This window comes from Temnothorax nylanderi, unplaced genomic scaffold (assembly GCF_030848795.1).
Source record: "Temnothorax nylanderi isolate EJ_2023f unplaced genomic scaffold, tnyl_v1.0 TNYL_tig0001_pilon, whole genome shotgun sequence".
Taxonomy (NCBI): Eukaryota; Metazoa; Arthropoda; class Insecta; order Hymenoptera; family Formicidae; genus Temnothorax; species Temnothorax nylanderi.
The window spans coordinates 517998-542597 of NW_027249063.1; the positions used below are offsets into that span (position 1 = coordinate 517998).

Sequence of the window (24600 nt, forward strand, 5' to 3'; positions counted from 1 at the left end):
TATTATCGGACCGAAGATTAGATTGCGACTCAATGTTACAAAGTCCTCGGAAAATACATGCCTCGGTCAGGTGCGCACGGCGCTCTGACGCATACTAACTACCCCGTTCGCAATTAACATGGTCGATCTTCCGTCGCCGAGATACAAATCGATAGAAATACAGACGCTAAAGGCCCCCGCACAATGAAAAATATAAGGAACAAGGAACAGATGTTAGCGATTAGAAATAAGAAATCGGAAATAAAGCTGGTGTAGCATTAATACACGGCTTCCGATAGGTTAAAAATCTATTGTCTGTTTTATTCCCTGTTTCCGTTGCTCTGTACTTTTCATCGTGCATCCAACTTTATTCTTGATTCTTTAGTCCTAATCGCTAATATCTGTTCCTTGTTCCTTATATTTGTGCGGAGGCCTTAATGTAGACGTGACATTAACGACAATCTTATCAAAGACGGAGGAGAAGAAAAACGCGCCATCCTAGGTCTTGTTTCCTGTTCTGCACACTTGAACGATCCGTTTAATGAATTGTTTTTATGGACAGCTGTATTGAAATGTGCGTTTACACTTTTCACGCGCGACATCAAGGCTTCGTTCAATGCAACTCTCTCATAAATCAGTCGGCTCGAACTTCTCGCGCAGAAGGAACAAACGTTGGAGCATTACGCTCGTAATTACATTGAATTAATAGATGCTATCGTGTCGGATTTATTCGCAGTTAATTATGGTGTTACGTTTCCATGACTTCCGCGACGACAGATTCTCATTGTTTCTGTTCGCCGCTGTGTATAGGATTTTGCGGTCTCCTATGCTATTTAATTTAATTCTTCCGCGGTTTTGACGAACATAACTTCCTGTACGTAAACGACGAGCGTAATCATCTCTTAATACCTTAACCTACATAACGTTTTTTTTTATACTTAATAACCAAATTAATTATTCCCGCGCGAAATCTTTTTATATAATAATTTATTACAGTGTGAAGAATGATATAAATATATATGATAGCTGCACAATATTTTTTATATTGCACCATAATTTTTGAAATTTCTTGTGGATATTATTGAAAATTAATAATCGATAAAAATTAACAAATTCCTGTCTATCTTGTAACAAATCTGCTCATTTTTTCTGTTTTGATGAATAGTTGCTAAAATTTTTTATAATTTTATTATTTTCTGGATTGCGATAGGTTGAAAATTACCTTTGAGATTCTCCATCGTAGTTCATGCTCGATCTTTTATCATTTTAACGGACGAATTTGTCCGGAACTATGTAATACTGTACTTAAACATCCTTAACTGCTGGGAAAATTTACAGCCGCAGAGCCAGTAATTCGCGAATTGTTTTTTCGCAAGGTCGCGTCTCTTCTGATTTACGTGTGTTAGTGTAGGTTTTCGATAACGAGAAACACACGGTGCCAGCTCGACGAAAAGAAAAACGACGATAAAGCAACGCCCGTACTTGTCCTCACCACGTATACGGTGATCCAGAAGTACGTTGTGTGACACTTTTGACCAGGGATTTTTCCATGATCTTTGACGTTTGCTTTAACAAAAATTCTAGGCAAAGTCATTATTTATTGTAATTTTCTAATTGCTTGTACTTAATATTTTGATCGAGTCAGAACAAATTTAGCTATCCAAAGCGAGAATTATTTCAAGATTAACTATAGAAAACGAGACTTAATTATTTATGTGTTGCTCTAAATTTTAATTCGCCAAAAAAATCTTTAATTTTAAATTGCTTAATAAGCGAACAAATAAAGGCATAATCAATTTTTAAGTTAATTTATATCAATATTTGTAATAGAGAGGAAAGTATCGCAGGAGACACTCTGTATTGCATTTATCGTAGTTTGCAGCGAAACGAATGTATCTAGGACGTGCGACGGCACGTACCGATACAACTTCTCATGTGCTACTCGTGTGCTCGCTTAAAATCTGTTGTCAAATAGCACTTCTTCGTGTTATCGTTTTTCAAGCGAAAAATATATTTCTCTCGTGTACAAACGCATATGCATCATCGCATTTTTGAGAACAAAAATCGCGTAAAAATAGCAAAAGTTTATGCTGCTCAAATCAGAAACCTTATTATAATTATATACGTTATATACTTTTTACAATCTTATACCGAAGAAAATTTTTATATTACGCTTTTATTCGTGATATTTTATATTATTGGTTTATCTAACGCGTGCACATGTATGATTTTTCGGCGCAGTCTCGTTAATGCATTCCCGTATTTTTCCATTAACAATTCTTCTGAGAGACGGGCTCGTGCCAGTGTCTAAATCACAGTGTCTCTTTCCGCTTCTCTTTCTCTCTCTCCCCGAGCTTTAAAATCTCACGATTGCCGACGTTGGACGTTGCGTAATCCGCGAACCGATGCATCACGATGCACGAGCCGCTGCCGCGCTTCATTCATGCGATCGTTTACGAAGATACCCGTCGCCGTTCGATAATCGCCCACGATGAAACGCAGCGCGCGATCGTACACCGCGCATAATACCGGTGTAGTTAGGAAAACTGACGTTTCCCTCGCTCACATATCCCTTTCCGGTTGGCTCGGTGCATATGCATGCCGCTAATGTGCCCTCGGTCGCAGTCGTAGATAGATAGATATGTACGCTGAGGCACCAAGCAAAGGTGTATATAAGTATATAATATTTATATATTATTATTATTATTATTATATATCCGCGTGTCACGGAGGATCAAGGAACACTTGACTCACTTTCGATTTCCGGTACAGACCGCTTTGACGTCCTAAATGCGTTGCATGTCTGCTCGCGAGTTTCTCGATGCGTTACAAGCATTATTAGCAGTGATAGTCTTCGGTAAATCCTTATTAATTAGCATACTAATTAAACGTTTAGATTTAAAGAGAAAAATTATTTCATCACTATATATAAGAAAATATAGAAAGAGGTAAAATTCTACGAAATGCTATCATTTAACGCAACAACGTATTAAATATTTAATTATATTTTTTTGAAATTGTGAATCGATACTTAAAGAAAATTAATATATCTTTATTTTACATTATTTTAAAATTATAGAGAATTAATTTTTATATACACCTGAGATATGAATGTAATATCGAAGTATACAAGTAGTATTATGATTAAAACACGGCTCTTTTATTTATTAGTTCTCTAAATGAAATGCATCATTGACACGCTGACGACTTCGAGATAATAGTAATGAACCTGTTTGTCGAGTGCAGTTGCCAGTTTGCTAACGACAGCAGCAAACGTGACTACATCACTGCAACTCGGCAGGCGACATCATTAGGAGAAAGACAATCCTGACCTGCATAACGTTTGCCACGTTGTCGAGGCAGGCGAACCGCAGAACGAGACCGCGGCGGTCGTAAATTATTGAAATCGATGTACTAATATACAAGTTATGCATTTTTTTGGGGGAAATCAATTTAGTTTTGCATGTGTTATAAATTGTATAATAATAAATAACTAAATAAGCCAGTTTCTCTCGCTTCTTTTCGAAATTTGTAAATTTAATCAGACGGGTAATAATTAAATTTATATATTTATACATATAATGATTATATAATACTTTTCGAATTTTTAAATTTAATTCTTCCGTGACGGAGAAAAGAGGAAGAGTCTTTAACATCGGTTTTAATTAATATGGCAAACAAGGTCACTGGTTAAACTTTCTCTTCGAAACGTATTGTCCATAAAATATTAAAATATCGAAAGATCTGAGCGTCGTGGATGCACGTTATCAATCTCTCTTTCTCTCTCTTTCCCCCCACCGTCATTCGTCTTAATGACAGCATCGTCCGTGATGTCTGCATATTATGCGGGGAGTATTACGTAAGAGGCGAGTGTATTAGATCTGTACGCAGATCGTGGCCGAGACGTCTCCGTTGCCGCTATCTTCCATTCGCATTGCTTCCAAGGCTGCGCCGTAACGGTTCAGGTCTAGTCTGTGGAAACGTTGGAAAGCGCGGCGGAAATATGCGCACGTGAAGATGCAACTTTGGTTGAAAGACGCAAGAAGAAATTCTCAAATTACAAAATACATAAATGTTTCCATGGCCGAGTATATATAAAAATTGTGCACGATCGATAAAGAACGCGAGGAGAAAAATTAATAATCACAATTATTATAACACTTTCTTACGAGCGGATCGAGGAAAGTCGTCGAGATATTGACCGGGATTGCAGTTCATTAAATTGTTCAAGATTCTGAATTATGTATCTGGATTAACGCGCGGCGACTCGTACGTGCATAAATCCGCTCGCGGTTTTCGCGAAGCGTGTATAATACCCGTGTAACGTGCACCACCGATTCGCTCTGTTCTCTCCGTGCGAAAGAGGCTGTGATTTTCGAGCGACACGTCGTGTCGCGTGAATTGAAAGAAATTATACGAGTACGAATCAAACCGATCTTTCGGGATTGGGAACGACGTAACCGCATCGCGTCGTTCGCGCATGTGACGATCGGAAATACTAGCATATTATTGATGGCGAAGGTTCTTTTCTCCTGATGACAATGAGGCATAAAACGATTACGAATTGAATTTGACAGCTTCAAAAAATCTATACTATAATTTTTCTAAATAATTTACCTTTGCAGTACTAATCCCTTTTCGAGCAAAATATCAGTGGCGATCGTGGCGTATAGAAATGTGCGCTGCTCTAAGTTCTGGTCTACAACCTTGCTTTAAAGGATATTTAAGCTCTAAGCCATAAGAAATTGACCAATCACAATCGAGTATTCCCGTCACATTCCATTGTGATTGGTCAATTTCTTACGGCTTAGAGCTTAAATATCCTTTAAAGCAAGGTTGTAGACCAGCACTAATGAGCCAAAGATCCGAGTTCAAATCCGACCAAAAACCGTCGGTTTTTATTCGATCGCTATCTCTCTGGTGATGGCAACTCACCAAGAGGAACCTCTCTGTATTTGGTTTCACTAATTCTTTGAAATAAAAAAGTGGTGTATATATATATATATATATGTACTACACTAGTACTACACAACATACAGCGTATAGTTAGAATTCTATATGCTATATGTTATATAGTATTATATATGGTATAATGCCGCTTTTTTTTATTTCAAAGAATTAGTGAAACCAAATTCTATACGCTCAATAGAATTCTAAGTAATTATATTGAAAAGAAAGATAAATAAAATAAGATAGCTTCGTTTATTTTAAAGATTATTACTGTACCCAAATTAAAAACCAACTTTGTTCTTAATTGATATTACAGTCTTGAATCTCGAAAGAAGGAATAAATAGCTTGATGATTAACATTATAAGGTTTAAAAGTAGCGAACGAAAATCGATCTAGCTGACACATAGAAACGCGGAAACTGCAAGACGGCGCTTCTAGTCAATTAAATAGTCATCAGCCAAGCAATTTTATCGCTGGAAATCCTTCTCAGAAATGAATATGTATTCCTCTAGAATTCGTGGCACGAGATGTATAATTTAAGCTATATTATTCATTGCTTTTGCTTAACGAGATGTTCATCGCTTCGAGCAGGCTTATGATAATTTCTCTTTATTTTGACTCACGCGCGGGCATACATTTGTGTGTGTATGTGTGTGGGGCATCACGAAGAGATCAACGTACGAAAAAACGTGACGTTTATAATAGTAATTCGTCTTCAGTTAGGTACGCATGATCGAGGCAAACGATCGTCCTCTTACCTGCGCCACGATCGCTCATCACGCTGTCAATATTGCTAGGCGCGATTATAATGATACGCGATTCAAGAGCAATATGGAGCAATCGTGTAGATTGCCGCGAAAGATACGTCGCCGGGGATCACGCCAAAGATCACGCTCTCTACGTCCATATCCTCTCGACGTCTCCTTCCGCCTGAAGAAAGACGCGTGTACCTGTTTTTGCGCAAGTGTCGATTCGTACCACACGCTCTCCGCGGCTGCCAACAGTGGCCGTTGCTTCGGCCGGGCCCAGAAAATCCAGCAAACGTGTTCTCAGGAATGCCGTCCCCCGAGGTGGAGAACATTTGCTGTCGAGCGTATGCCGAGTGTTTAGTGGCGTCGAGAGATTTATTTCACGAATTCTCTCATCGGACGGTGGTAACGGCCGTTACGCCGGCCGTCTCGGGCCCTAACTTCTCGCGGATCCTCAGGCGCATTACGTTCGCCTGGATTGTCAGCTAAATTTAGCATCGGGCCTATATTCGTCGGGTATTATATCGCAATAACGACTTTCATTCCTGCGACATTCATTAATTTCGCGATATATGAGTTTTAAGATCTTATTGTGTTCCAGAATATATTTGCTACAATAATAAGATCAAATTTTGTGTAATTTTGTAGATAAATTTTAGATGAAATTCAGATGCTCTAACAATCCAATTATTATTCTGTGATAAGATGAAGAGAATTGACGAATCGAATGTCATGCAACAAGCTGTATTCTTTTAGCTTACAAAAATTTTTTATGTTAGGTTTGCCATTGACATTGAATATTCTCGCGTGAAAATATTGTACATAAGTAAGTTTCGAGTGCGCGTAGTTGTTAATCTCAAAGTTTTCATTGACCAAAGTACCGTTCCGCGTGCGACTTTTACAACGCGTAAATCTTTCAGACTGCGATCTTACTAAAGATTAGCACTTTGACCAACGCGAGAATGTTTTGATTTTTTTCCCTCGTTATCATATCGACGAAAAGTATCAGACACATATGCATGTCTTGCGTTAAATTAAATTAAATTAAATTCTCATACATTAAATTAAATTCTCTCATTAACGGAATTCTACCTACATGATGATTTTTAGAATATTTTCGAATTAATGTACGTTGCCGACATTATTAAATACACAGTCATTCAACAGATTAATGTCATCAAGAAAATTAACCTTTTATGTAAATCAATTTTCGTGTATAATAATTAGGATATAATCTAAAATATTGATGATATCTGAAAAATACTGCGACAAACTAATCAAATTTCATATTAAATAAGAAAGATATAATTATTATTTGGCTTCCAATCATTGATTTATTACGGATAACGTGTAGAATGTGAATCGAATCGTACGTCGCCCGGTGTTCGTTCATCAAATCGTGACACAAAACAATGAATGAATACGGCTGGGACACGCGGCACCGTTCAATGGCAGTGGAAGTTTGCTAATTGCGCAACCTGTTTCCGCGTGGCTCGCGTTGCACGGACACTGAATAAGTACGCGGACGGTACAATCGCGATGATAATTAATCGCGGTCGTCATTAATCCCCATCCGAGCGAGCGCGCTCTTCCTCTTTGCGAATAGCGGCGCAAAAGTCTGCCGGAAAATCATACGTTTTAAGCGGCAGCCGATCATCATTGTTTATTCGCGTTTCCCGCTCTTTTGTTCGCCTGACTCTTGACTTATGCCGCATTACGTACATCGTACGAAATTATGTTCGACGTAAAATATAACCGCAACCAAATTACTGTGGTAGTATATCATAGATAGTGTACGTAGTTGATATTGTCATCTCGAAATAAATTTCGAATAATTTTACATTTTGACAGACAGAAAGAGAGAGAGAGAGAGAGAGAGAGGAAGAAAGAGAAGTCAGGCACACAAATGCTACGTGTTGGCCGTAACAAACGTAGATGTTCATCTAAACTGTTCATCTATGTGTCTATACTGTTCATCTAAAATTGATTAAAATTGCACAGATTTTCCTGACAGCGGAAAAGCGAGTGAATGAGAATTCCTCCATTACCGCTGAAACGTATTATTTGATGAATCGCTCGACGGTTCGCAATTTTGTCTTCCGATATTCTGGGAAGACCGATTACTACGCACACTTGCTTTATTTCTGCACGTTTGCATCTGACCACGCTGAAAACTTATTGTGTTAGATAATAAGTCAATAAAACGAGGGAGCGATTATATTTTAACTGACTTCTCAAGGGGACGTATACGAATGTTCATAGAATTCTTAATTGTCTTCCAGGTACGGCGAGAAGCAACGACGATCGGATAGCCAAGAATTGAGCGGCATCCAATTGCTCTCCGCTACGGCTTACCAGCTGAAGAAACCTTACCAGCAACTGCTGATACCCATCACGATATGGATCGGCATGGAGCAAGCTTTCATCGGCGCCGATTTCACGCAGGTGGGCTCTTCAAATGCATAAGCGAATTCTAAATAGCCCCCATTCCATATTCTAAATCTGTCGACGTCAGCAATGTTGGAAACTTAATCATAGTTTCTAGTGAGAAACAGTTTCTAGATGAGATCTGTCGAGATTTGTTGGAAAGATAAATACAATATTATATATAACTATTTGAAATAATTGATATAATATTTGAAATAATTGATAAAAATTTAATTTAATAGTTTTCTGGCATATGCACGCTTGTAATTTTTATAAGAGTTGTAAAAAGAAAACGATTCTTCTTGTTAGCGGAAAATGTTGAACTTTTTACTCTCACGAAAAGTTTAAAATGTATCTCATTTGCACAATTAACAGTGATCTTCGTCAATCTAATGTGTAGTGGAATATGCAAACGAATTTATCACGGTAGATGGATTCAATCGTATGCATTAAAATGCGCGATACTTTCTAATGTCAGTTTCGATCGCGCTCGCCGACGTATAAATCGACGCCCGCGGTCTCTCCCTTTCGCGCACATTGTAAACTGCTGTCGCCGATAAAACAATGGCATTCTATTTCGCAATCTACGCGGCTGTGCAGCGTGTATCGACCTTTTATTACCTCGCAAGCCCCGGATCCGGTGTTCTCGCGAGGCATTGATAAGGAAACGTCCTTGGCTTCGTACCAGGATCCAACATTAACGAAGCTGACAGTGACGTCAGCTCGGCCTGACTCCGTAATTATAATCCGAACTCGAGCCGTCGTCCCGCGGCGAAAAGACCAAAAAAAAAGACGAATAAAAAAGCGGAGTTCCGTATTCTCCTTTATAGCGTGTTCTTTTCTTATTCTCGGGCACGTATTTATGGCGTTGCAGACCACGCTCGAAGATTTATCGACGCTGCCGCGTGATAACGTAAACCGCCGCGTACGTAATTATTTGTCATGACGGACGACAGTCTCCGAGGAAACGGTAAAGTCTCGACCGCGCGGGAGAAATATTTCATCGTACAACGACAGACGTGTCGATACAAAAGCTGCCAGTAGTCCGTGCGAGAGCACGAAAAGGACATCCGGCGCGACGTCAGAGCTAGAATAACGATTCAATCGCGTCACGCGTTATTATTTCTTGCAGTCACCGCAGATCTGTTAATTGATTTATGGGCATATTTAACAATGACATTCAAGTGCTTGACCACTTTTTATGTAAAATTATGTAATCATCTCTTATACAGCTCGAAAGGAATTGTCCTTTTCGGGATATATCCTCCGATCGGATCCCGAGAAGCTTAACCTACTTCTCCGAGGAAACTCGAGGCTAAAAGAATATATACGATTATAATGGAAGGCTCTGATCGGTCGTCGAGCTCTGCAACCGGTCGGTCTCTCCTTAGATTTTCTCTTTTTGCGCGCTCTTTAACTGGCGCCGGAGTCTGTCTTTTCCCGATCCGGTCTTAAACTACCGCGACGACAGTCTTCGTTATCTTCGTTGATAGTCGAGTTCTCACTCGTGATGGAAGCCGGTAGACACTTTTCTTTTCCTCGGCACGGAAATTGCCGGCTAGGTTCGCGAAACCGACGACGTGCACACGTGTCATATCCTTCTAGATCTTTTAATCCGCTTCAATCGTTGCCTCCGAGGCGGAGATTTACTGCTCCAGCTCTACTTTCTACGAAATTAGTGTCAATTTCCGTTCGACAGATTCTAAGCTGGCTCTTATGTCTGTATAGGTACTTGACGTTATAAGTATAATTTATCATGTCAGGCCTATTTACATTTTTTTACATGCTTACTACACATACAATTTATTCGAAAATCTTCATTTGTAATTGGTAAGATAATTGGAGGAATTGTAAAACAATTGAGAAACGTGTATGCTAGATTTTCAGTTTATCGCCGTTATGGACACATTGATATCAACAGTAAAATAGTTTAACCTTTTAACTTTTTTATTTTAGCCGTAATTATTTTATCTGTAAAGCGGAAAATAACGTTATCACAATAGAGTCACGTATATTTATGTATTTTTCTTCTCTACGAGGTCTTTCGCTCGATTTCTTTTCGCGCGTTATGCCTCGGATAGCGAGTCGCGATCAACAAAACGCAACGAAAGATCGATCTGGATCAGCTGGACACGCGCCAGATGTGGAACGCCGGTTTCTCGATGCGTGACGGCCACACGAGGACGCACGATCGTCCTCCGGAAACACGTGTTGTCGATTAGAGATATGGGATTTGCGAGAACGAAGCTTGTGTTAACTCTTTCAACGGTGACTTTATTGAAAAGTGAGTTACGCGGAAAGTATATGATTAAAAAATCAGAGATTAATGGGACGCAAAAAGTCCGTTACTAATGGGATATGTATGCTTCGTAAACTTGTATTGTTAGAAAGTATATTGTCTTAGATGTTTACGTAATAACAAGGTAAATTGAAAGACTTATTGCATTAGAAGCATTCTTCGTATCTAAAAAATTGTATTATGAGACGTATATCTTTCATTAGACATGAAAGGAAAATATGCTACGAGATATTACCTCGCTATGCGGGCATTAAAATCCCCGAGCTTTGAGTCACGTGCGGTCGATCTCAATAAAACGAGAAAGTAATCTAAATTGTGAAACAATTTTTTTACACTTTGAGAGAAGAATTGGAAAAATACAGCAATATGTATCGAGATGTATATAATTAACTAAAAGTAATAATGAAGATGAATTAGACTGTCGCAAAGGAGAAAAATGATTAAATGTGTCACATGATAATTCTGTCAGATAGATTTAGAAAGTAAATATACTTTAATTAAGATTATACTTTAATTAACATATGTTCGCCATGAAAGCGACAAGAAGAGAAGAGATAAAAATTAAACTCGAGAGAAAAAGAAGTAGACGTAGAAGAAAGAGACATTTATAGCAGGCGTTTTTTTTGTTTGATGTGTGTGTGTGTATCTGACACGCGAGTAAAAGCATTTAAAGTAATCAAACAAGAAGGTACTTGAAAAATACAGCAGGATGTAGCGCGATACTTATTTACGCACGGCATAGGAGGTGCAATTAAGAGCCTCTCTAAGTTGCCGGGCATACGGCGAAAGGAAGAAAGAATACGGCGGTAATCACTGGCCATGCGCAAATTAATCACTCCCGATTGGAAAGATGGATTTGCGTAATTTACATGCTGTCTACCCACCCGGTAATCGATCCCGTCCAAACGATATTCAGTATATCCTTACGTTCTCTCGGACGTTACAAATACTTACGGTATCCTGTGACTGTGGGCAAAAACATGCCTCGGAGCGGCGTCGAGCAGCCGCGAGTCTGCCGATTTTTTGCGATACGATTATGATTAAGCTACTACGGTTTTAACGGATCAGTCTTTTCTTATCTCCGGGCGCTTTCGAGCTCCAGCAGTTTTTTTTGAATTTTTTTTCTTTTTATAATGACCAGAATATTTGGTATTTTTTATATAAAGATTGTCTTTGCAAGATCTTATTCTAACACTTGGAAAATAATATTCGAAATAACATGAGCCACTTTAGGCTGCTGGATAAGAGTTTTGCATTTCTTTTAAAATAAAATGCATTAAGAATATATACCTATCGTACTTTCCATGCATTAGTTTCCGATCACTTTTATGTAAAGGTAGGTTTATACGAAGGGTTAAGTACATTTTGTCAGACATTAATAATCTATATGGAAATTACAAAAAGAGCCTGAGAGTTTCACGTAATGGACTGGAATTAATCGGACAAGGTCGCGCATCTCGGGTGAACCCCCTCATTATTGAGCGACCCTGCATCACGGCAAAAACAGCCTCCGGTTCGTGAGTCGCGACTCGTTCGAAATTGGTTCGCCGACAGGTCGTACGACGTCTTCGACTCGGGGTACCAGGTAATTGGGCAATTAAACTCGCGCTCCGAGGGAAAACGAGACGAAGAGAGCGAGAGAAAGAGAGAGAGAAGAAGGAAGAAAAAAGTGAGGAGAACGTGGTGGTTGCAGGTTTTTGCTGAGTCAGCTGTGGCGCTCTGGACCTGTTATAAATAGCTCGGCGAGCTTATTCTCGCGCCGATCTGCCGATACCGCTTCCATATCTGGAATCTCGCGTGTACCAGTATTTCTTCACGCCGCACACCGGTGCGTGCACGCGTATGCGTGCACGTGTCGCGGCCACCGCTCGATCCGGTCCGATCTCGTGAACGCCTCGGTACACACACAAGTCCATTCAAACGTTCGCGGATGTCGTTCGGCGGAAAATCGCACAGAAGTATTAAAAGAATGCGATGATACATTTCGAGTTCAATGAAATTGTACGCTGCTCGATCTCGAAGCAAATGTTAATCGCGGATTGACGCAATCTGCTGAGAAGTTAATAAAATGCATTTTTATGCATAATTAAACTCTCCTGATTTTTCAAAATTTTTTTTCGACATTTTACTAAAACGTTTTATTTAGAATTTTATGAAGTAAGCAACAGAAATAATTATTACTTTAGAAGAAATGACTTGCCGATTTATCAACTGCAAATTTATCACTGGACAAAACAGTGAAATTCGTTTGCCAATAACTTTTTTTATTAAAAAATTTTTTTTCTTTTAAGATGTTTCGAATATTTACTTATTAAATGAGATAGTAGCTCACCTTGAGAGCCGCGGATGATATAATATGACATGTATTATGCATGGGAAAGGAACTGCTCGAATGCAGATGCACGTTGAAAAAGAGATTGCTTCAATCCATCAACGTAGTGCACTCCGTGTTGAGTTCTTACGTTGAAAATGCCGCTACAAACGCAAAAGGATTTTTGTACACGGTATAAAAAAATCAGCGGATATTACACGTGTGGTATCATAAATAAATCACTTCGCTCTTTTAACATCCACCTGAGATTATACAATCCATGTATTAATGTAACACAGGAAGGATTAAAGACACGTTATTTTGTGCAATAATGCGGCCGTGACGTCCAAAATGACGGCGTACTCGATTAAACGTTAACGCCACTTGATCGCGAGACGTTAAATGTCCTTCGGCATGGCTGCGAGACCCCGCCGTAAAAATTCTGGCTCGAGATTACGAAGGGCGTCCTGCGTTTAAGCGAGGGGTATTTACGCGTTAACGATCGGCCCGGAATGATCACGCGATAAATGCGTTTAATGCACCTTCTATCATTCGAGATAGCGTTGTAAATGTAAGTAAATTAAAAGGAATGCCTCGTTTGAGATTAGTGTATTTGGCAGTTAAGGCGCTCGAGAAGATACGACGCCCGCATTTTGCGAGAGATCACGCGTGGATAATCACGTATTTATGACACTACTTTACATTTAATTTCTACAAAAAAATGTATAATCACTGCCAGTTGCTTATCTCAGCTTTAGAACTTCGTGATATATTTTATGTCGGAATAATGCCCGGAATGTAACTAAGGGCACGAAATTAAACGTTTTTACGAAATGTTTAATGCCATGATTTTGGGGTGGGCAAACGAACATTTTATGCAGTTTATAAATCAAGTTTAATCCGCTTTATGATTAATGGTCGATGTTTAATAGTACGTCTACAATTATTCTTGAAGTCATCTCTTTTGCATCAATCATTTTCAGTATAATTCCAGAAGTAATTCCAAATGTTATCTTGCTCAACGCAACGTCAGATTTTTTTCTTTAATTAAAATGCCCCAAAATATATTTCTGTTTTCAACACAACATTATCAATTTATCATTCTTATTTTAAACAGAAATAATCAGATATGATCAAATAGTCCTAGTATAATATTGGAAAAGAGTATCCTTGTAATGCTCTCAAGGATTCAAGGACATGTGTGTGTCTACGTTTTCGGAGTTTCGGTAATTCTCTTGAGTTATAATGAATTTAGAGAAAGATGAAATACGTAAAAAAATTCACAAATTGAAAAAGTTTTTGAACTCAATCTCAGTCATCTTATTATGTCAGCAATGATGACTGATGGGATTATAATAACCCCTAAATGCATCCGAAAGCAATAAATTGACATCAGCTTCTTTCAGAACAAGGGCATCGTTATACATAGGAAAGAAAAGTATTTAGTATTCTTTTACTTGTATAATATTCTTAATAGTATGCCATTCGAACCGACCAATAATCATCTTTGTTTTGTAAATTATATTAACATACATATAAATCCCGTTATGTGTAGAAGCAACAGAAATGAAAGAGACTGATTACATCTCGTGGATCTTGTGATTTGGCTTATGCTATACAATTTTAAGACATATCTATAGCGTCACTATGTTTATATCAGAGATATTTTTATATTAAGGAGAAAGAAAAAGAAGTTTAAAATCATCATTTATTGTAAATTATTATTAACTCTTTGTTTCCTTCCAAGATGTCAATCAACTTCTTTCATTTTCGCGTCTTTACATTGTCTTTATAACAGATTTTAATACAATCTCTTTACAATCTCGATAGAAAATTTTAAAGTAACAAAAAATTAATTCTACTATTATATATTTGCTTGGCATTTAACGGGAATTAAAAGTTGACTCATTTTTAGTTGCAATTTTCTTTAAAGTTTTATTGGTGTATCGTGTTCCAACCTATCTAATATATCAGAAATCTTCATTCGGACTCGGAATACCGTAGACTGTCTTCAGTGAATTGAAAGAAAGGAAAGACATTAAATTGAATCCTTTTGTGTCTGCTTTCTAGGCATATATCTCCTGCGCTCTGGGCGTCCACAGAGTCGGCTATGTCATGATCTGCTTCGGGGTAGTCAACGCCGGCTGTTCCTTGCTATTCGGTTCATTAATGAAATTCGTCGGCAGACAGCCACTGATGGCATTGGGGGCCATTGTTCACGCCTCTCTCGTGGTGGTTCTCCTCATGTGGAAGCCTCACCCCGACAATCCCTATATCTTTTTCTCGGTCTCAGGACTGTGGGGTGTGGGCGATGCCGTGTGGCAGACACAAGTTAACGGTGAGTATTTATCGCATTTTACATGCTAATGTCAAATACTAAAATATTGCGAGGTGAAAGAAAGGCGAAAAATTTCTTACACGTGATAAAAGAGATTGTGCTGAAAAGAGATTTCGCAGAACTGTCGATACTTTAAATATGCCAAGTTTGTTATGTTTATTTTAATTAAAGTAATTAATTAGTGTTATTAAATTAATTATGTGATTGTACTATTCTAGCTTTAGTTTGAAACTGTGTCTCAAGACCGTAAATAACGGCGCGTAGTTCACTGACGCGAAGAAATGTACATAATAAATTCACGCGAATAATATTATTAAGCACAAAAGATCCAGCCCGACCGTATAAGGCTTATTTATATCTATGTGTTAAAAAAATTATTTACTATTATCGGATTGAAGTTCGTAACACGGTAGGAGATAGCGAATCGTTTTGAATATATGGGTCTATTCAGTGGACCGTTCTTCGAAAACCGGATCCATGAATTTTGATTATAAGCCATCGGCCCCACATCAAGATTTACCGGCTACATCTCGCATTTGTTTGCTCGCAGTCAATACGAATATTGATAGATCAGACGAACACTTCACGGGCGTTCTTAATGCATTCACAAGTAATATTTACCTGAAGATATATCGCTTCTCATCAATATTAACGTCCCTGCTGAGAGTTAGGGTCACTGATCGACCCAGTTCGGAAAAAAAGGAAGAGAGAACAGGTGGATTTTATCGCCGCTGAGTTCGCAGGATCCATAAAACCACTTAGCTTTGACTTCGCATTATGTAAATGTCGATTTTCCAAGCGGATGTCGCGTCCGTAAAAAGTGTCCCCTCTTTAGCGATCGCTCGCTATTAATGAGACGTTAGGTGGAAAGTTCGATGACGTAATCAGTAAAAAAAGTCAAGCGTGCCAGGAGGAAATAATAAATTGCGGATTAATGAGCAGATAAATTGCTTTGGTAATTACCGTCTGCTGGATCGATAATAACATAATTTTGCTTACGGTTTACATATGTCGTCGTCGCATAATCGGCCGTATTAATAAACGGCGTATGATTAATGAGAGTGCCTTCCAAGATGAGCGTCCGGGAGAATCTTTTAAGAGGCATAATCGCGATTTCGAACGTTATCCGTAATTTCGTGATGCGTAAGACATTTTAAACGATGGCTACATGCTAGATTTTTTTATAAATAAGAAATATTATCAGCGTCTTTGTACTCTCGATGAAGACATTCTCACAGAAGATGTTCTCTTTGTACTCTTTCACTGCAAAAAGTTTGCTCATCTGAAATTAAGCAAATACTCATTACGTGTGCTTATTATACGGCGACAGCGGAAGACGATGATTTTGGCCTTCGTTGATTGGGTCATGTTCAAAAATTCAGAGGTAATGCTCGCATCAGAAAAAAACTCAATATCTTACTAATTTCTCAGGCCCATAGTTCTCTCTCAAGGACATTTCGTTTCATCTTCCGCTCTCCGTCACGCTGTGGTTAACATAAAGAGATATTCGCATTAAAAATTATAAATTTTTAGGCTTGTTACATAAAGATAATAGTGGTCCCTTTTTCTTGAATCGAAAAAAGAATATTCGAGCGCGATGTCTCGATACTAAATTTCTCAGGCACAGAGTTCTCTCTTAAGGACATTTCGTTCCATATTCCGCACTCATCATCACGCTGTGGTTAACGAAAAGAGATATTTGCATTAGAAATTATAAATTTTTAGGCTTATTGGATAAAGATAATTGTGATTCCTTTTTCTTGAACTGAAAGAATATTCGAGAGACGTTTCAATAATAATTTTCACGTTTAAAATCGCTGTTACGATCGCTTGTACAATAAACGACCGAATAATACACAGCAATTTTGCGTTGCTCGCGCACAGCAGGTCTGTCTTTGTATGTAATTAGAGCTTCTGCACAGACGTTCGGAAAGTGAGTCTTGAGCGTTTTTTTTTTGTTGCCTCGGCGTGTAACTCTTGCGAGATTAATCGCTCTTTGCCGATGTGTTTGAATCACGATAGGAAATTTTGCAGAAGTCGATATGCAAATCTATTCGACCACGTGTATACAAAAACGCACAATAGACAGCTGCACTCGCTTCCCATCCGGTTTTGTCAGTTAATTGCGCGTAACGCGTGTACCGTGAGAATCTCTAATTTTAGCGTGCTAAATAATGTGGGCGACATTATTACCTAAAAACGCCTCTAAAAAGTGTCACAGAAGAATCTCAGAAAAATTACAACGATTAATATACGATAAAAATTTTCTTCGAACAATTTTGAAGCTTCTTGTGTTAGAATAATAAATTGTTATTGCGCAGTCTTACAGAAACAGATTGGAAAATTCCATTTGTCCAGTTTCAGCACATTCTCTTTAGTTTAAATAAAGACGTTTTTAGCGATTGAAGCTATCGTCATAACAGACTAATGTACACTCTCGTATTCTACTTATCTCCCACGGATTTCCCGCCTCCATTTAGGTCATTTATTTCCCTAACGCGGTATCGTGCATCGCCGTGCAGCGCTATCATTATCGCTGTTACGTGCTTTCTGAAAGCGCATCTAACGAGCGCCGACGAGTCAAGGATTCGATCCACCTGTAGGCTCGTTATTTCGCCGTCAAACGCGTATAGCGACGATGAACGTAAAACGATCGACCTCGGTGCATGCACAATGGTATGCTGGTATAGGTGCTGGATGCATATCTATTCGTAGCTGCGAATCCGATAAAGCACCTGTTAAGTCAACCCGCGACAAACGAGATCGTTTAAGTCACTTTATCGTTTCATTGTCGCAAAGAAAAAAAAAGAAGTGTCAGATCAACACTGATATACTTGTATATACGCAAGAATATATAATCTTCTTATAAGAATTTCAGCTTTTTGTTTCAACTTTTATTTCTTGATATTGAAGTATATAAAACTTCGTTTAACTATATAAATGACTTCATTCAAGCAAGTTTTCTTCGTTCAAAGCAATATAATCTCATTTCATGATTTCCACGTTAAAATTCAAAATATTTTCAAATCAAAAATATTCTTTTTTTTCTGTATGAACACTATATTTTTTGTCAATGAATTTCTTAGATGCTAAATCGTTAATTCTTAAGTTTTCCTCGCCACAGCAAATACTCACTTTCTTGACTATTGTAGGACTCTACGGCACGCTGTTCAGGCGCAACAAGGAGGCGGCCTTCTCGAACTACAGGCTGTGGGAGAGCGCCGGCTTCGTGATCGCCTACGCGTACAGCACGCACCTCTGCGCCCGTATGAAGCTGTACGTGATGCTGACGGTGCTGATCACCGGCAGCATAGGCTACATCATCGTCGAGCTGCTGCACAGGCGCAAGCAACGGCGGCTCAAGGCGATCGCCGAGGACCCGAAGGCTGCCCAGGCAGCTGCCGAGGCGAATCAGCCGGAGGAGACCGACGACGAGAAGGACGACCTCGACGACGAGATCATCATCACGCACCTGTGAGCGACGATTCGCGTAGTCGACGTAGTCGTTCCTCCTTAAAAGTCCCTCGCGTCCGCATCGCTTTTTCGTCTCGTCGACGGGGGAATCGAGACGACGGCCGGAAGATCCGATCGATCGGATTGGCGAGTACTCTTTTCTCCGCGATATCCGTCGAGATCTTCCGCCTGTCATCCCCTCGTTCTTGCTTGTCAGTCCCTCTATCCCGAGATAGAGCCGCGCCGAGATCAATGAACAGCCGCGGCGTTCTTCCCCGTCGACGACGCGGGCGAGGAAAGTGTGCTCCTGACGGTAGATCGATTCGCTACCTCCGGTACGACGTAAAAATCGCGTCTCATCGCGAAGGGGTCAAGAGAACGGTGGATACGCCCACGATTTCCACGATGAAGTGGAGATGCCGGGCGTCGACTCCATTTTGCGGATGCTTCTCTTCAAGGCAATGCCGGGTGCAGGCTGAAATCTGGCTTCCACCTTCCTCAGCGCGATCGGAATGAGTCGATGATAGATGAGTAATATACTTATCGATACTTGGTGGTGCTAAGAAACACGTAGGAATGTAAAATTCGCTCTCGTGCTACTAGGAATGTTGAACTTCCATCGCCGTTACTCGAAACTGTCGAATCAGTGCCATGATGAGGGATCACCTTGATCCTCGTTCCAAGCGTTCTTTGTACGAGACCTCATCATCGCGTTCGTGAAGCGGTAAAATGGAAATAAAGCGCGGCACGGAGGCGAAAAGTGCATTTTGTTGCGCGCAGTCCGTGCGCAAGACGCATACCGTCGAAAAAAGTGTGGCAATCCTAAAAGTATTCAGTTTGTATCACATATTTATTGCGCGCCGAAATGTCCCGGCGAACGTTATCGTGTATCGAGAAGAAGAATTAAGGAACGTCAGAAGCATTTTTATTTTTTCAAATCTAAAAAATGATTACTATTTTAGAAGAAACATTAAATTGTTTCCATGCATTTCTCTTTGATTCTCCATGATCTTGTTAAACGATAAGGAAAATTTGCTATTCTATTAGGCTTTTAAATTTTGTATTAAATATTTATGACGTTAATGCGAAGAAATGCACTCCGATATCGGTTTCGTCAATGTGGTGGTCTTTACAAATTGATACGAATGTTTTCGTTACAAAATGTTTAGTCGACTATAATTTGTAAAGATTACTATAGTTCGTAAAAGAAAATGCACATGAGACACACATGTAGTTTGTCTGTAGACTAATAAGAATTGACACGAAAATTGATCATATTTATTCAAGGATAATATTACTTTCCTTTAAATTTATAATACTCGTTTGTAATACGTTTAAAGAAATCGTTTAAAGAAAAGAGACAATCGTCACTATGAAACAATCATCATATGTCGGGAAATGACGTTCTTGATCGAGGAATGTTGTTATCGGTCACGTTGGCAAGTTCCTCGCATTTCTTTTCTTGCAAGAGAAGCACGTGAGATATCGATGTGCGTCTACATGTGAAAACAGTATTTTTCTTGCCGAGAATAAATGAGTCATAAGGAATATAGATGGAGGTTCATTCTTCGCGGGACTGAGTTCCTAATCTTCAAAGTTTCGTGATCTTGCATGCAAATATTCTATTATTCCGTTCTAACTTTTTGTTTTATTATATAAGAGGAAACTTATTTTAATAAGATTTAAAGATATTATTTTTCACAGTGATCATATAAAACAAGTTTCTTCTTATTTCATATTTATTGAGCCACGTCGCGGTTGAAAATTTCGAAGAATGAAGCTCCGTCGATTTTCTATCGATACGACCTATTCTCCGCGGGAATCTTATCGCGCGTCACTTTTCGTTAGAACCAGGCGGAAAAGGCGCAAGAAACATATCAAGTTAACTATAAACACTGTAAACCGCTTGGATGCATTATTCCGTCCTGTCGCAATCACAGCAATCTGTACATGGTAGCTCAAAAGTCTACGACGTAAGCTTAGGATACGGACGCAGTCCTGTAGCGAGATCTGTTCTTGCGTGTCGTTGCGTTGATAGAACGCTGATTATCTCTCCGACTGAAATTGAAAGCGCGAGGATATAAAACGTGAATTCTATTCATCGATTCTGTTTTCGCGCGGAGGGAAGGATTACGGAGATTACATCACGGATCGCGAAGCACACGTCTCGTTATCCGCGGAAAGAGACGATCGGTACGTGAGAATATGAAAAACTCGCGCCTGCGAGTTTCGCGAAATTATGAACATTCTCTGTAAATATTTCAATTAATACTGCGGTTTAGTTCCTTCCGAGTATCCCGCTGCGTAATTATGATGCACGAAGGAGACCGAGAGAAAGTTTACCGTCGCCGAGAATAAACTCCTCTTAGAATCCATGATTTTGTTTGACGGACTATATTTTCACTAAATTCATTAGGAATGAAAACTTGATTTACACATCGGACAATTGAGATAACATTGAGATAAGAAAAACGTTAGTTTAAATTAACGTTTCTAATATTTCCTAAAATTAATTAATTGGGACAAAGAGTTAAAAAGAAGGATAACGTGCCACGCGTGTTGCCGTCTAAAAATAATTTGTCCCCGCTCGTTTATTTAAAACATCTCACGAAGCTTTTATAAAATGCCACAGAGAGTGTTTTATTAAACGGTAAACCAAGTATTTCAGGCCTGGCCCATTTCCGATAATTATCGCGCGGCTCAGCGGATTAATTGCGTGCGCGCTGGCTCTTATCTGGCGCTTATCGGCCTTGCGCGGCTTTGCTCCGTCCAGCGCGTATTTGCCCCACGTGCTTTCGAAGCCGCGCGATAAACCGGGCGCGCGACTCCAGTCCACACAAACGATCGCGAGCGAGCGAGCGAGCCGACAACTTTTTTTGCTTTCCACGACCAGAATGGGACGGGCATGAGGCCGGGGACAGGAAACTCGCGGGAATCCTGCCCCCCTGGACGGGATATTCAAGTCCCTCGGTGCCTACCGGCCGCCTATTTATATATACCCGCGATACACCAATCCGGTATATACCGATCGACACCGGCGTCGGCCAAGTTCCCTTAAACGAGAACTTAAGAGCCGCGTCCGCGTCTCGTTTACGTTTTATTATTCGGCCCAGGTTCTCCTGCTTGTTTTCCGTGCCACGCGGCGAGAACCCGTCCCGCCGGCGCGGCGCGGCATCGCGATTTTCTGCGCGATCGGCGCCGCCGTCTCGCGAGGGAGAGCCCCCGGGTAATGACGGCGCTGAGAACGGAACGCGACGCGTATAACGGCTGCTCGCTTTGCTCGCTTTTGCCAGCTGGGATTTTACGCGCGTTTCTCTCTCGTCGTTCCTCCACCTTCTCTCATCTCTCGCCTTTTCTCTTTCCGCCTCCATCTCTCGCCTCCTCGTCGCCTCGGCGCGGCACGGCGCCGCGCGGAAAGTATCACGCTCCTCGGCGGGGTCGCGCTTTTAATTCCGCGCTACGTTAACGTCCCTCCTCTTCCCCGTCGCGATGAATTCTTGCCGCAGCCTTCTGGAAAGTGGAATAAACGCGACGAGACGATCGGTATTAATCGCACGCGGGACGAAACGACGACCGATCATATATGTTAAATCCCCTTTCTTTTTTCCTTCGCGCGTCGCGCGTTCTTCCGCGTGCGCTACGAAATAGGATCAAACGATCATCGAAATAACGTAAAGAAATCGAGTCTTTTATTCATCACGTTTCAATGTAGAATTGATGAGACGAGCGTTGTGCATTTTTTTTTTAATTCGAGCGGGTTTCGGAAAAAAAGATAAGCTTCTTCAAAGCCGTGCAAGCTTCAGATTAATGACGACTTGATTCGGGACATTTGTCTCAAGATAATACGTTCTATCATACACATCGACGACACATCCATATACGTTAGGTATGCGTTATTATAGGATATCTGGTTTCGTAGTCACATCAAGAATGAATGTTTCCTGTTTCGTTCTAACTGCTCTATCTTATTCCCTTTCCAGCCAGAAATGATTAGTCGAATTGACGTCGATACTTACGTTGATGAATGGTCGATGTCGAATGTAGGTTTATATTTTTGTCATCTTCGACCTCATTATAGTAATTTTTATCTTAATTGAGCAATTACGAATATTTCTATAAGCTTTCTATTGTCTCGATGTAAAATGGAAAAGCACAGTATATAAATATATATTGTATTCGATGTAGTGAATTGACCGAAACACAATAGAAATCTAAAAGAAATATTCGCAATTGCTCAATTAACATAAAAACAATTATAAGTACAATTTTTACATAAAGTAACAAAATAAAAATATCAATCAGTATTCAATAGCGACCATTCATCGACACCGATGTAAAATCGACATTGATTCGACAGATCATTTCGGGCTGGGTTCTTTGTTGTATCGCAAATATTATAGATTTAACTAACTCGAGTAGCTCGTGGCGTAGTAACGGCAGATGAATGGGATTAGTGGTCGGATCGCTAGAAGCAATGAAAATATAAGATATAAATAAATTTCAAAAGAGAGAATTGCTTCATTCGTCCGCCGGTCCGATTCTCCCGCCGTTGATGCACGTATTAATATTGCAATTAAATAAGTAGCTTTACGGCACGAAACATAACAAATGGATGAGGAGCGAACGATGGGGAAATCGAAGATCGAGAGGGGGGCAGCGAACCCCCCCGAGAGTATCTGTGTGTAATAGTTCTCGAAAGAGCACCAGTTTTTATTTCGCTGAACTTTTTAAAGGGACTCACGAATCACAGAACTTGCACCTCGAATGCGTCGAGAAGAGGACATGGTTTAACGGGGACCACGATCTAACATATATACATATAATTTTAAGCCTGCGAGATTAGACTTCCTAGATTTTACTGAGAAGTACTTTAGAAAGAAATATATATATATATATTATATACATATATGTTTAAGAGATCTGCAGAGAGAAAAGATTTCGTCAGTTCGGGCCAATCGCACATTGGGACCATTCCGGTTTTTACGTTCTACTTGCTCTTATTTGAGATTTGTAAATATACAATTAGTATTAATCGCCTAGGCATATAATCGCGCCGTACGGAAAGAGCAACTGGACGTCGCTTCACATATCGAGCAAGTCTTTTGAACATTTTGTTTTCTGTTACTTTTATTTAACTACGTTCGTGCGCGTCGAGAGAGCGCAATTCCCGCAATATATTGTTACTGCATTCCTTTTCTTTCCCTACCGCGTTCCAAGACCATTGAATCCGCTCTTTTTCACGCTCGCTCCCCATGATCGTTCTCTTATGTCTCCTTAGAGCAACGTGAGCATATACTTATCTCGTTTTAAGTACGAGGAACGTATGGCGGAGCGACAAAGAAAAGGGTGTGGATCCGTCGCTTGAATATCTGCCACTTTTTGGACATGCACGCGCGCGCGCGCGCGAACGCGGTTGTTATACATATTATCCTTAGATAAGCTAAGGGAATCCAGCGTATGCTAAGTTTTGTTGTTTTAATCGATAGAAGGAATCGGTGCGCCCAACAAATTGTACAGTATATATTATTACATTATTATTATTGTATGTTCACTTCCTTATTATACATATACTATTCCGTTCGATTGTTATCGTACATTATGATGACACGTTGATCATAGTTGCAATCATTAATTGTTATACATCGTCAGATTATTGCTATAGTTAATAATATATTATTATATCATTTTGTGTCCGACACGTAATGTTATGTAACGATAAGGATCATTTTATTAAAATTGTCAATTAAGATATAATTAATGTGAATTCTATCCTTTTAATTCCCCTTTTGACTAACTTCAACTTCATTCTTTTGTTCGTGCTGATTTTTCAAGGAGACAATGATTCTTAATGATTCAATTTGTCGCAAAAATTCTGTGTGATACGTAATAATGTTTCATGTATGATTTCTAAATGTAATTTGATATATAGTGTCATTGTAGATTCAATTTAATTCTTAATAGATATAATAAATCTGTATAATAAGTGCAATTATAGATGAATAGAATGATCAGACAATTAAAGACGTAAATATGAATTATTTAAGAACGCAACACCAATTTTTCATATTTAATAATTCCATATAAAACAAACAA

The 24600-nt window shown here is 39.5% G+C and overlaps 1 protein-coding gene across 2 annotated transcripts in view; it reads left to right on the plus strand.

The window, feature by feature from the left end:
- LOC139769836 (UNC93-like protein) overlaps positions 1-24261 on the plus strand; it is a 53723-nt gene extending 29462 nt beyond the window's left edge. For both annotated transcript variants that reach the window (XM_071701396.1, XM_071701309.1), the window contains exons 4-6: positions 7962-8124; positions 14787-15054; positions 18207-24261. In XM_071701396.1, coding sequence (XP_071557497.1) covers positions 7962-8124; positions 14787-15054; positions 18207-18532 — 757 coding nt within the window. In that variant the 3' untranslated portion in view covers positions 18533-24261. The remainder of the gene's footprint in view (positions 1-7961; positions 8125-14786; positions 15055-18206) is intronic.
- Positions 24262-24600: the final 339 nt, after the last annotated feature.